The following is a 13,190-nucleotide window of genomic DNA, read 5'->3' as shown; positions in this document are numbered from 1 at the left end:
CTCTAGCTTATCTCTCCACGCTTCAGGCTCACTGCCTTTTTTCCTGATGAAGCGCTTTTGCCTGAAATGTCGATTTCGCTGCTTCTTGGATGCTGCCTGAACTGCTGTGCTCTTCCAGCACCACTAATCCACTTCCTCCAGCAGCTCATTCCATACATACTCCACCATCTGTAAGAAAAGATTAACCCTTAGGTTCCTTTTAAATCTTTCCCCTCTCACCTTAAACTTATGCTCTCTTGTTTTTGACTCCCCTATCCTAGGGAAAAAACCTTAGCTATTCACCCTATCCATGCCTCTCATGATTTTTTAAACATCTATAAGGTTACCTTCCCCACCCCCCCCCCCCCCCCCCCCCCACCCCCAACCTCCAATGCTCGAGGGAAAATTGTCCCAGCCTGTTAAAGATGTCAGCTAAAAGTTTTGCCAGAGGGCAGTGCCTCCTTGCCACCAAGTTGTTAGCTCTCCATCCACAGCAAGGGCATGGAGCTACGGCAATCCCCAATGCAGTGGAATCTTGGATCTAGTGACCCAGGTATGCCAGGTGTTTTCACTAGAGTTGGACCTTGGTGAGGGGGTGTATTGTTGGCTTTGAAAGGGCTGGAGGAATACCTATGTTGGACAAGATGTTCAAATGGGAGACACCCCCCACCACACCTCCAACTCCTACATGCAAAAAGGTCACCAGTTTTCACTCAGCAGCCTTGTTGTACCACACAGGATCAGCCATCTGGTAAGATGACAATGGCAATATTTGATGCCTTATAGAGCCAATCAATTAGCCACTTCATGTTGTCATTGATCCAAACCATCCAATGCTGCCTCCACTGTAAATTACCAATGTCAGCATGTAGGCAGTTGGCTTGACACCTCTGCCATTGTAACCAATTTGATACTCAGCCCCAACCCATCTCCTTGTCAGCCCATTCCCAAGGAAGGACATCATAAAATTCCAGCCATGATCTTGTCTACACTGAAGACCAAATACAGATTGCTCAATCACTTTGCCGAACCTCTTCACTTGGTCCATGCGTATGACCAATATGTATGACAAAAAGCTTGAAAATGACAAAAACCTATTTCTCTTTATTGAAGCCTATCTGTTACTTCAAATGAAATGTAGCGAGAGAAGTGTGTTGCTATTCCTTATTTGATTTTCATTCTCCATCCTACCATCATCCTAACCTGCCTGTCCTCTGTCCCCTGTCCTTTTTCTTTTGTCATTTAGAGCTTCTCTGGATTTTGTTACTCATTCCGTTTGTGTCTCATTTAGGAGTGTTGTCATCCTTTTTGTTAATTAATCACTCGTGCCTTCCCTTCTGTTTTTCCTTGACCTCCCACTTGCACCTCCATTTTATCCCTGGCTCTGTATTTGATTATAAACCGTTAAATCTCCGACTTCTTTCAGCTCTGACAAAAGGTCATTGATCTGAAATGTGAACTCTGTTTCTCTCTCCCAAGATGCAACCGAAACCTGTTGAGTGTTTCCATGTTTTCTGCTTCAATGTCAGAACCCAGTCTTATTACATTGAATTAACCGTATTTGATTAGATATCTGTACTGTGGGTTCATTGTTCTGTTCCCAGGCTTAAAACTCGAGATATTACTTCATTTTTATTCTTGACACAAGAGAACATTTTCTTTTGTACCAGTTTTGTGCTTGAGTTTAGATTCTCAATTGTTTTTAGATTTTAATTAAATTTGGCCTTACATTCACAAAGGTTCAGGAATCCTCTATGTCATTGAAATTACCTTATTTTATTCTAAACTGGTCACACAATTGTACCCCAGACGTTTCACCTCGAGGTGAATACTGAAAATCAGTTGAAAAAAACAGAAGCACCATTGGCTTTTGAGCCAACCAGAAGAATGAAATAGGGCACATTTACTGGGAAATTTACAGTCTGTAAAGGAGACCGAAATGACATTGTGTGTTTGGGCTTGGTTCATGCACCTGGTAATGATGGAGAACTGTCATTCATGCCTCCAATGTTATCCATTGAACAGAAAGTGAGTACATTTGTTTCAGATTATGTTACTTCATGCAAAGCCAAATACCATGGTTATTCTTGAAATTGTATCGCCTTTTGTTAAAAATAAATAAATGGAATGAAATGGAGGCACTGGCCATTTTTGTGTTTTGGCACAGTGCACTGTCAGTTTGATTGTCTTATTCCCAGATGATTATAATGAATTTATTTTCATTGAAAAATCTTCTGGGTATGCTGAAAGACCAAGAATAAGCTTTTCAGTTTGATGGTCATCTTTTGCCCTGTTTATTAATTTTATTTGGAAGTATTTTATAAAATGACAAAAAGCTTGAAAATGACAGAAACCTATTCCTCTTTATTGAAAGCCTATCTGTTACTTCAAATGAAATGTAGCGAAATGTGTTGCTATTCCTTATTTGAATTCTTGCTCTTTGTATTTAGCTATGTTTTGGTGAGTTTTTCTCAAATAGCACAAATAGCTTGAATGGAGTTTGAAGTGAATTAATTTAGCAGTAAAAAGAAAAGATTTTGCTTCCACAACATGTCGATAAGGTCATAAGTGACACTTTTTTTTCTTTTCTTGTTCCTGACCTCAGTTGAAAGAGACAAGTATTTTTCCCACCAACGAAGGCACTACAAGGAATTCCGATTTGATCTCACACAGATTCCTGAAGGAGAGGCAGTAACAGCGGCAGAATTCCGAATTTACAAAGATCGAAGCAACAGTAGATATGAAAATGACACCTTTAGGATTACTATATACCAGGTTCTTAAAGAGTATTCTAATAGGTATGTATACAATTAGTATAGTCATATTATTAAGCTGTCATCCTCAGACAAGATTGCTTGCCTATTGGGAAAACTGCAGGAGAGTGGGACTAAGTGTGTACAAGACATTGGTTAGGCCACTGTTGGAATATTGCGTGCAATTCTGGTCTCCTTCCAATCGGAAAGATGTTGTGAAACTTGAAAGGGTTCAGAAAAGATTTACAAAGATGTTGCCAGGGTTGGAGGATTTGAGCTATAGGGAGAGGTTGAATAGGCTGGGGCTGTTTTCCCTGGAACGTCTGAGGCTGGGGTCGGGGGGGCTGACCTTATAGAGGTTTATAAAATCATGATGGGCATGGATAGGATAAATAGTTTTTTCCCTGGGGTGGGGAAGTTCAGAACTAGAGGGCATAGATTTACGGTGAGTGGGGAAAGATATAAAAGAGACCTAAGGGACAACCTTTTCACACAGAGGGTGGTACTTGTATGGAATCAGTTGCCAGAGGAAGTGGTGGAGGCTGGTACAATTGCAACATTTAAAAGGCATCTGGATGGGTAAATGAATAGGAAAGGTTTGGGGGGTTATGGGCCAAGTGCTGGCAGGTGGGACTAGATTGGGTTGGGATATCTGGTCAGCATGGACGAGTTGGACCGAAGGGTCTGTTTCTGTGCTGTACAAGTCTGTGACTCTATGATTCTAATTGGATTGTGTCACAATTGCAGAGACAGAATGAGCTGACTTCCTTCTTACTGTTCTTGGTATAGTACATGTAGTTTTTTAATTCATGTTATAAACTTGATTTAAAAATGATATACATTTGACCAACTACAATGCAATTTATTTTGTTCTCTTACATAGTATTAGACCAATGGCTTGTACTCTTTGAAATGTGGAAGAATGAGAAGTGATCTTATTGAAACATTCAGGATGCTTAGAGGGCTTGACAGGATAGATGTAAGGAAGTTGTTTCTCATTGTGGGAGAGTCTAAAACCAGAGGGTGTAAAGAATTGCTCTTTTAAGATGGAGGTGAGGGTACATTTCTTCTCTCGGGATAGTGAACCTGTATAAATCTTTATTGCAGAGGGCTGTAGAGGTTGGGTTGTTAAGTTTATTGAAGAGATACATAAAATTTTGATCAGTAAAGGAATTGGGGGGATATGGGGAAAAGTGAAGTTGAGGATTATCAGATCAGCTTTGATCTCATTGAACAGTAGCCTTGATGGACTGAATGACCTAATTCTGCTCCTACATCTCATGGTCTTATCATAATAATTGGAAAGAACATGACAGTATCTTACAAATATAGATTCAACCAACAATTAAAAATATTATTATTAAAAATATTAAAAACAATTCTAGCTTTTCTGAATGGTGACCATTTCATAAAATAATTTCTTGAATAACACTTCTGTGTGTGATCAAAGATACAAAATAGTGAAGGGACTGTGTTGTCAACTGTGTCAACTGGTAATAATTCTTGAAAAGCTGAGTAATATGTTGTTTTGTTTAGTCATCTTATGATATGGTTACCAAAGGAGAAACTGGAGCCATGGAAAATGAATGGTTGCTACCTCATTAGAATGTGCAGTGTTCAACCCCATATGTCAGTAGAATTATTTGTTTCATTCATATCTCAATTTAAAATACCAAAGCATGAATGAAAAAAAGGAATTATATCAAGTACTGTAAAATGAATTTTAAAATGAAATAGTTGCAAACCTGAGCCGCCATTATAAGACAGTCACACAGTCCGCAATGGTGAGTATTTGGCTCTTTTATTGTCAGGTTGTTCTTCATGCATCTCCATACGCACGGGCTTATTGTGAAGCACTAGACAAAGATAAATTGGCTGTGGTGTTTTACTATATCTTTGAAAAGCAGTGAGGTTTTTAGCTCGAATTGACTTTTACACAACAGGCCCCACAGTACTCAGAATGATTTCTTGCTACATGTTTTGAGCTGTTTACCATCTATTGTTGGTCCTATTGTACCATTATTTCTAATTCTCACTGTATTACTCTGACTGTCCTGTTGTAAGGAGGTATGACTAGAGTACTCCAATCTCCTCAATCTTGGTCCACAATCACAAAATATCACTTCTCCCTGGAGTTGCCAATCAACACATGTTTGGAAGGACAAGAAGTTATGCTTCATTTAATTAACTCCTGCATATTTGAGCTAATGAGGACTTTCAAGGTTGGGGAGAAAGGAGTGTCTGATACTGGCAATGGAGTGGAGTGAAGGTGTGGGGGGAGAGAAGGGGTAGGTTTATCCACTCCTTGAGTGCGGGATCTGAATTCTGCAGTGGTAAAGGCTGGGGTTTTTGGGTGAAGGCTTTTTGAAGGCGGTGGTGGTGAAAGAGCTAGGGGCATGTGGAGAAATAAACAACAAACACACAAAGACAAACAACACAAATTAGGCCAGCATTCCTCAAGGTCCTCTTAAATTATTATTGTTGTACATCAGTGTTCTTTCCAGCCCCTTCTTTTCTGAGCATCTTTCCCTTCCTTGGGATCAGCCTGTTGACTCAGGTTAGGATCATGCAGGCAGCTGTACGATCCCATATCCTTCTTGTCTCAGCATGTTTCCCTAACTTGGGAACAGCCTGTTGACTCCGGGTAGGATCTTTTATAATTTTAGGTTCGCCTAGGATCCTGTAAACAAGGGATCCTGCTGACTACACCAAATTGTTGAAAAAAATCGATCCATTCTTGAGGAGTGGTCTCTCTCTCTCTCTCTCTCTCCCCATGATATCATGTTTTAGTAAAATTTGTCAATGCTCAAGGTCTGAGTCCGGGGAATTTCTTCAACAGGGCAGTAATGCAGAAACCTCTGGGTAGAGAGGTCGCAGTTGTCATGGAGAAATCAGACAGGTTGTGCCATGTGGGAGTAGATTGAGGTGGAATCCAATCGCAGGATTTGAGGAGCAAATGTACTGGATCCCGTAGGTTATTGAAAAGATATTTTGCTCCGATAATTTTCCCCTATTTGTAACTGCTGCTTTCCAAGGCCCAGCAAATCCAGAGTTAAGTTGGAAAGGTAGGGAGTGGGAGGCCTGCAGCATGGTAGATTAATTAAACTTAAGACTCTTGTGATGCAGTGCAATCGACCTTACCCCTGAGCCAGGAGGTCCTGGTTCAAGTCCTACCTGTACCATGGGTGGGTACTAAACTCTCTAAACAGGTAGACTAGAAAGACCAAATGGATTCTTCAAGAAGTTGATGTTCCTGCAGTTGTCGATACATTTTGTCTATTTTCATTTATATTTGTTTCAATTAAATAGCCTCAACAAGCAAAACAATTTTTGTAATATCCAAACTATCAACCTGCCTGACAGCAGTGAGGGTGGAGTGGGGGATCAGTATCCTGATTTATTTCAAAGTTTAGATTAGATTAGATTACTTACTTACATTTATTGACAGTTAACTGTAAAATCAAAAACCTTACACTAAACAGCCCATTAGTCACTCCTGATCAGGATTGTTTGTTTTAGGTGGTTACACTTGAAAAACCATCTGAGGAGACATGTCTAATTAATTACAGCTTTTCCAGCAGTTCAAAGAACACACTGGAAACACTGTCAGTACTGGATCCCGTAGGTTATTGAATTTACTGTGTTTAAATTCCTATTCTGACCTAAACCCACATGTTTTATTGGGGCTAAAATTTCCTTCTAAAATTTCAGCACCTTGTTGAGTGTTTCATGGGATCAATAATTTATTTTCTGTATCAATGTTAATAACAAGTCTAATGAAGACATTCATTCTGTGAGTCATTGGTTATCGGTTGATGCTGTGGTTATTTATTATTGAGTGCTCCTTTATATCTACGTTTTTCCTTTCAATGAGGTTTAATTTATTAATCAAGATTACTTTTTTCTCTCTGTTGGACTTTTTCCCATCTCCTGGCCTATGTCATCCCATTTTAAGGTACCCCTTTTGAGTATATTTAAGCTTATCACTGCAACTAGCTCCACAGACACAAAGGGCCACCTTGGGGGTCCCTTGCTTTCCTGTGTTTTGCCCCACACTGTTTCAGTTCAGTGCACTTGGCAATCAGACTGGTACCCGACTTCTAAGTTATACCACTCCTGTGTCAATGTGCATGTGAGACTGGTGACGTCAAAATGGCAATAGCAGCATCACTGTCCCCACAGCCTTTCTTTTCCGTTCAGTGTTAGCATCAGACACACTGACGTTATTCAATGGCAGCAGTCTGATGCAGAGCAGAGCATTCACGCCATCTGCATGGCTTACCCACAGATTCATCAGGGCACCTCCAATTGCATGAGTGAGAGCCCCTCCACTTCCTACAACCTCAATACAGAACAAAACTATAATTCCAAAGCTCACCTTGGGAAAGGAAACAGCTGGAGTGTCTGGAATATGCAGAGCTGGAACATCTTGTATTGTGAATGAATGACCTGAATCATTCTGTGCATTTCAAAAGATTGCTTCATCAAAGAGTTCTTCAAGAAGTTGATGTTCCTGCAGTTGTCGGTACATTTTGACTATCTTCACTTATATTTGTTTCAATTAAATAGCCTCAACAAAGAAAACAATCTCTAATATTGAAGCAAATAACTGAGAATTTTAAGCTTGTACCACTTGTCAAGGGTGGCATATTAAGGGGAAGGAACAAATACAATAGAATCAGAAATCCTGCCAATCTAATGGCAAATCCACTTACCTTAACGTAAGTAACAAAACTATCATACTTTGGACATTTTTGTTGTCTTTACAGTTCACAGTAAATGTGACATAATTTCATTTATTGACAGTTAACTGTAAAATCAAAAACCTTACACTAAACAGCCCATTAGTCACTCCTGATCAGGATTGTTTGTTTTAGGTGGTTACACTTGAAAAACCATCTGAGGAGACATGTCTAATTAATTACAGCTTTTCCAGCAGTTCAAAGAACACACTGGCCATTAGTCAGACATTTCACATTTCAGACTCCAGAAAGAGTAGTAAATATAATTTATTAGGTAGTGCTCCTTTTCATTTGACCACTCTGGGAGAGGTAGGTCAAGGTCACTCCAATTATCTGATTGTTACCATCTTTGGTGCACCCAGGGGAGGTGAGAAATGTTCTCCTTGTGTGGCCACTTTAGCATTTGTAGCTTTGCAGAATTACAGGGTGACAAGGCTTGAAGCTGCTCAATTAACAACATTGGCTGCCTGGGAGTAACATGTTGCTGGAAAAGCGCAGCAGGTGAGGCAGCATCCAAGGAACAGGAGAATCGACGTTTCGGGCATAAACCCTTCATTCCTGAAAAAGGGCTTATGCCCAAAACATCGATTCTCCTCCTCCCATTTGGATGCTGCCTGACCTGCTGCGCTTTTCCAGCAACACATTTTTCAGCTCTGATCTCCAGCATCTGCAGTCCTCATGTTCTCCTGCCTGGGAGTAACACCAGGACTGATAACATTGTCAAACGATTCGCTTCCCTTGGCTGTGATATGCTCTGAACTTTACTGGAGGTTGCATTGTAGGTTTCTGACATTATCCTGGGGGTACCACACACCAAGAAAACCTTTTATGGACTGCTTTTATGGACTGCTATGTAGAAACTTTGGGCTTGTAATTGCTGGTAGGTGTGATGGAGAATGGGAGTGGGTACAGAAGTTGGGACAGAACCAGAAAGTGATTGATTAATGACACATGTACAGCACTTTACCATTTCTGATTGGGGAAGGATTACATTTCTACATGCCTTTCTGAGCACTGTGAGATTATTCTTTGGGGTGGGGGGCACAGTGTGAGAGGCACTTTTGAAGCTGTCCCCCACCTCAAGAACCCCACCACCTTTCAGCTTACCAGAAATGATTTCTGATGATGTCATGGGGGTCAATGTTTCCAATCCACCATTGCATTTTGTAACTTTTGTGTTCCCATTCATTTATTGAAATAAATATTTACTCACGCGCCACACTTTCTGCAATATTTATTGCATGAAAGGTTCTTTGGTGTGTTAGCTTGGCTGAGTGTGAAGCGTTCTTGTCTCCAAGTAAGGAGGCAGTGGATTCGAACCCCACTCTGAAAACTACCGTAAACTGAGTTTGTCTTTTAACTGAGATATTGAACTGGGACACAATTTGCCCATTCAAATTAATGCAAAAGATTCTGTGACGTCACTTGAAATGAGTCTGATGTCCGAGGAAATATTTACCTCTCAACCTGATTTTCCAAACAGATTGCCCTGTGACTTAATGCATGGCCATCGTCATTAATAATTGTGAACTGTGTTGAAATGCACAAGGATGTGAAATATGTTCTATAAATGTGACCTCTTATTGCTATCTGTTGATAGACAATAAAACTCATGCCTGGCTATCTTTCCTATCCTCTAGGGATGCTGACCTCTTTCTGCTGGATGACAAGAAAATCCGCGCGTCTGATGGAGGATGGCTTGTCTTTGATATCACTGCTACCAGCAATCACTGGGTCGTAAACCCACACCATAATCTGGGCTTGCAACTTTGTGTGGAAATAATGGATGGTAGGTTATCCATTGAGCTAATCAATAGAGGGTAATTCTTAGAATTTCGATCTGGGAGAGATCACCTTTGAAAGTGTTACTATTTTAGATGCTTTGTGTAAATTGCATCCCTGGTGTCCTAGCCAATATATGCTCTTTGTCTGTCATTGTCTTATGATGGACAATCTGGTTTTCATCACTCTGCTGTTTGTGGGAACTTACTGTGAGCGAATTGGTTTCTGAAATTACAGAAGCGACTACTCTTCAAAAGTACTTTTTTGATTGTGAAGAATGTTGTGTTGCGGTGAAGGACATCAGGAAGAAGGTTAGATGGATCACTTCAGGCTGGAGATAGTTGAACAGACTTGATCCTTATCACTCACTGGTCTGGGGTTGTCATCGTTGGGGGTGGGGGATGGGATGGTGTTTGTGGAGCCTCATCATTTTGTTGGTTGTTCAATTCTCCACTCCTGGTTGTGCTGAAGGTTTAGTCTAGGTAACAGTGTGATTAGCAGCACCCACTGTGATGGTGTCTCCGGACACATTAGAGGTGGTGAGAAGGGAAGGTAATGGGGCAACCTAACCCCAGGAGACTCTCACACTTCTTGCCACCACAGCGATTGGGTGCTGGATGAGAAGGTTCATTGGCAATTTGTCGCGGATTAAGTCAGCAAGTGGTCACTTAAGATGCTTAACTTGCCACTTGCCTTTCCCTGTCATTGAGAAAAGTGGCTAGTTTTCCAACTAGAAAACCAGTATAATCTGCCTGTTACACTGTGGGGGAATGGGGTCTCCATTTGCCCCAGTCTGGGGGCCAGTCTCAGGCAGGGATGAGGGCAATAGGTCAACCTCTCTGTCCTTAACTCCAAGACCTCCGATGTCCCTCTTCCTCTTTGCCATTTAAATGGCTCAAGCCAAGGCCTTCTGTCACAGTATCTAAGGCACACAGACCATAACCACTGCTGATTGTTAGGACAACCCGTCTGGTTCACTAATGTCCTTTGGGGAAGAAAACTGCCATCCTTACCTGTTCTATACTACATGTGACTCCAGAGCTCCACTGATATGATTGACTCTCAAATACCTTGTGGGCAATTACAGATGGGCAATAAATGCTGGACCAGCCAGTGATGCCCACATCCCATGAATGACAACATTACATCTTTCTGATGAAAGATCATCGACCAGAAATTTCTGTCTCCACAGAATTCTCCCAGACTGCTGATTATTTTTAGCATTTTCATTTTCTGTTTACTGCTTCTGGTATGCATGTCATTCTGTAGCATCACCAGGTTGGCATCTCGATCATCAGAGTGTTAATTGAACCTGACTTGGTTGCATGCCTTGCTTGTATTGGATGGAGTCAGAAGTCACACAACACTGGGTTCTTGTCCAACAAGTGACCTGATGAAGGAGCTCCAAAAGCTTGTGACTTCAAATAAACCTGGTGGACTATAACCTTGGTGTCATGTGACTTCTGATTTTGTTCACTCCAGTCCATCACCAGCACCTTCATGGGTAGGAAAGGTACAATTATAAAGTAAAATGCTGTCAACTCTGCATGAGTTCTGTCCATGATGGATACTAACGATCTGGTATGGTAGTTGTAAAGGGTGGTATGTGTGGCATGTATTGGCATTAAGTTAGTATGGGGTCTATTGGGGTGATGGATTAGGCAGAGTGACATAACATGGCATGTATGTGAGGGGTAGGTCTTGGAGGGATTTATTTTGTTTTCTGATTTTTCTTTAATTAAACAGAAACACCGTGCTGGTGTACCGAGACAGGCATTCTGCACAGCCCACCTCCACACCTTCCACCCTTTGCACTCATCCCAGGATTTTCCAGCCTGCATGTCAAGAAATCCCAGTGCATCATAATTAAGATCCAACTTTCTGAGCCATCTTTTTGTGCATGGAGTCTGCGAAATGAGGAAATGCCAGGTTCCTCCAAATCTGCGATCAGGTCTTTAGTCATCAAATAACATAATCACCGTGGTAACATATACACCTCACAAGTTTTAAAAGCAGTACTTAAGTTTGTGACTTGAAGTCACTAGAAAATAGAAGAGTTCTTGGGAATGTTCCTTGATAAAGTATTGTTCTTGAGGTGCTCCCAGAATTGAAGTGTAGATTCTGGGGTATTGACCCAAAGATACGGTGGAACGGTGGCACAGTGGTTAGCACTGCTGCCTCACAGCACCAGAGATCTGGTTCAATTCCCGCCTCAGGCGACTCTCTGTGTGGAGTTTGCACATTCTCCCTGTGACTGCGAGGGTTTCCTCCGGGTGCTCTGGTTTCCTCCCACAGTCCAAAAATGTGCAGGTTAGGTGAATTGGCCATGCTAAATTGCCCGTAGTGTTAGGTGTAGGGGAATGGTACTGGGTGGGTTGCTCTTCAGGGGGTCAGTGTGAACCTGTTGGGCCAAAGGGCCTGTTTCCACACTGTAAGTAATCTAAAAAAAAGGATGTAAACTAGGAAATGCCCAAATAATATTCAGGCCTTTCTTTAACATTGCAAGTAAAACAACACATTACAGTTTCGATCGTGTCCATGTCCATGCTAGTGTTGCCTGCCATTAACTTCTTTGTGGTATTTAATACTTGCATAACTTGCCCACCCTGTGAGTAATTCAGTGGGTGCAGCCATTGTTGTCTAGGTCTCAGGACCTCACTGCCTACTGAAAAGTTAATTGTTAGAATTTGTCCAGTTTCATTCATTGAACAACCCAGATGGCCTCCGGCTTCAGAGACCGCAATTTCCCCTCAGACGTGGTTGACGATACTCTCCACCGCATCTCCTCCACTTCCCGCTCCTCCGTCCTTGAACCCCGCCCCTCCAATTGCCTCCAGGACAGAACCCCACTGGTCCTCACCTACCACCCCACCAACCTCCAGATACATTGTATCATCCTTCATCATTTCCGCCACCTCCAAACAGACCCCATCACCAAGGATATATTTCCCTCCCCTCCCCTATCAGCGTTCCAGAAAGACCACTTCCTCTGTGACTCCCTCGTCAGGTCCACACCCCCCATCAACCCAACCTCCACTCCCGGCACCTTCCCCTGCAACCGCAAGAAATGCAAAACCTGTGCCCACACCTCCCCCCTCAGTTCCCTCCAAGGCCCCAAGGGATCCTTCCATATCCGTCACAAATTCACCTGCACCTCCACACACATCATTTACTGCATCTGCTGCACCCGATGTGGCCTCCTCTACATTGGGGAGACAGGCCGCCTACTTGCGGAACGTTTCAGAGAACACCTCTGGGACACACGGACCAACCAACCCAACCGCCCCGTGGCTGAACACTTTAACTCCCCCTCCCATTCCGCCAAGGACATGCAGGTCCTTGGCCTCCTCTATCGCCAGACCATGGCAACACGACGTCTGGAGGAAGAGTGCCTCACCTTCCGCCTAGGAACCCTCCAACCACAAGGGGTGCATGTAGATTTCTCCAGCTTCCTCATTTCCCCTCCTGCCACCTTATCTCAGTCCCAACCCTCAGCATCGCCTTCTTGACCTGCAATCTTCTTCTCGACCACTCCGCCCCCACCCCCTCTCCGGCCTATCACCATTACTTTAACCTCTTTTCACCTATCGCATTCCCAATGCCCCTCCTCCAAGTCCCTCCTCCCTACCTTTTATCTTAGCCTGCTTGGCACACCCTTCTCATTCCCGAAGAAGGGCTTATGCCCGAAACATCGATTCTCCTGCTTCTTGGATGCTCCTTGACCTGCTGCGCTTTCCCAGCAACACATTTTTCAGCTCTGATCTCCAACATCTGCAGTCCTCACTTTCTCCCAATCTCATTCATTACCAAATAATGCCTGATGGTAAAGTGCATCTTGGCTGAAGAGAGCTTCAGATCAGTCACTTAGGTAAGGTATTATGGGGACAGCTGCCAGTTCCATGGATACAGTACAGCCTTCAAAATAGGTTGCTCT

The 13,190-nt window shown here is 42.5% G+C and overlaps 1 protein-coding gene across 1 annotated transcript in view; it reads left to right on the top strand.

Annotated features, from left to right (window-relative positions):
* bmp5 (bone morphogenetic protein 5) overlaps nucleotides 1-13,190 on the top strand; it is a 142,699-nt gene that overhangs the window by 82,763 nt on the left and 46,746 nt on the right. Inside the window, exons 2-3 of the mRNA XM_087978465.1 lie at nucleotides 2,585-2,777; nucleotides 9,115-9,263. Coding sequence (XP_087834591.1) covers nucleotides 2,585-2,777; nucleotides 9,115-9,263 — 342 coding nt within the window. The remainder of the gene's footprint in view (nucleotides 1-2,584; nucleotides 2,778-9,114; nucleotides 9,264-13,190) is intronic.

This window comes from Chiloscyllium plagiosum, unplaced genomic scaffold (assembly GCF_037043375.1).
Source record: "Chiloscyllium plagiosum isolate Xiang-an unplaced genomic scaffold, Cpla_swu_hap1 HiC_scaffold_3, whole genome shotgun sequence".
Classification (NCBI taxonomy): domain Eukaryota; kingdom Metazoa; phylum Chordata; class Chondrichthyes; order Orectolobiformes; family Hemiscylliidae; genus Chiloscyllium; species Chiloscyllium plagiosum.
The sequence above is the reverse complement of the archived record's forward strand: the minus strand, read 5'-3'. Positions and strand labels throughout refer to the sequence as shown.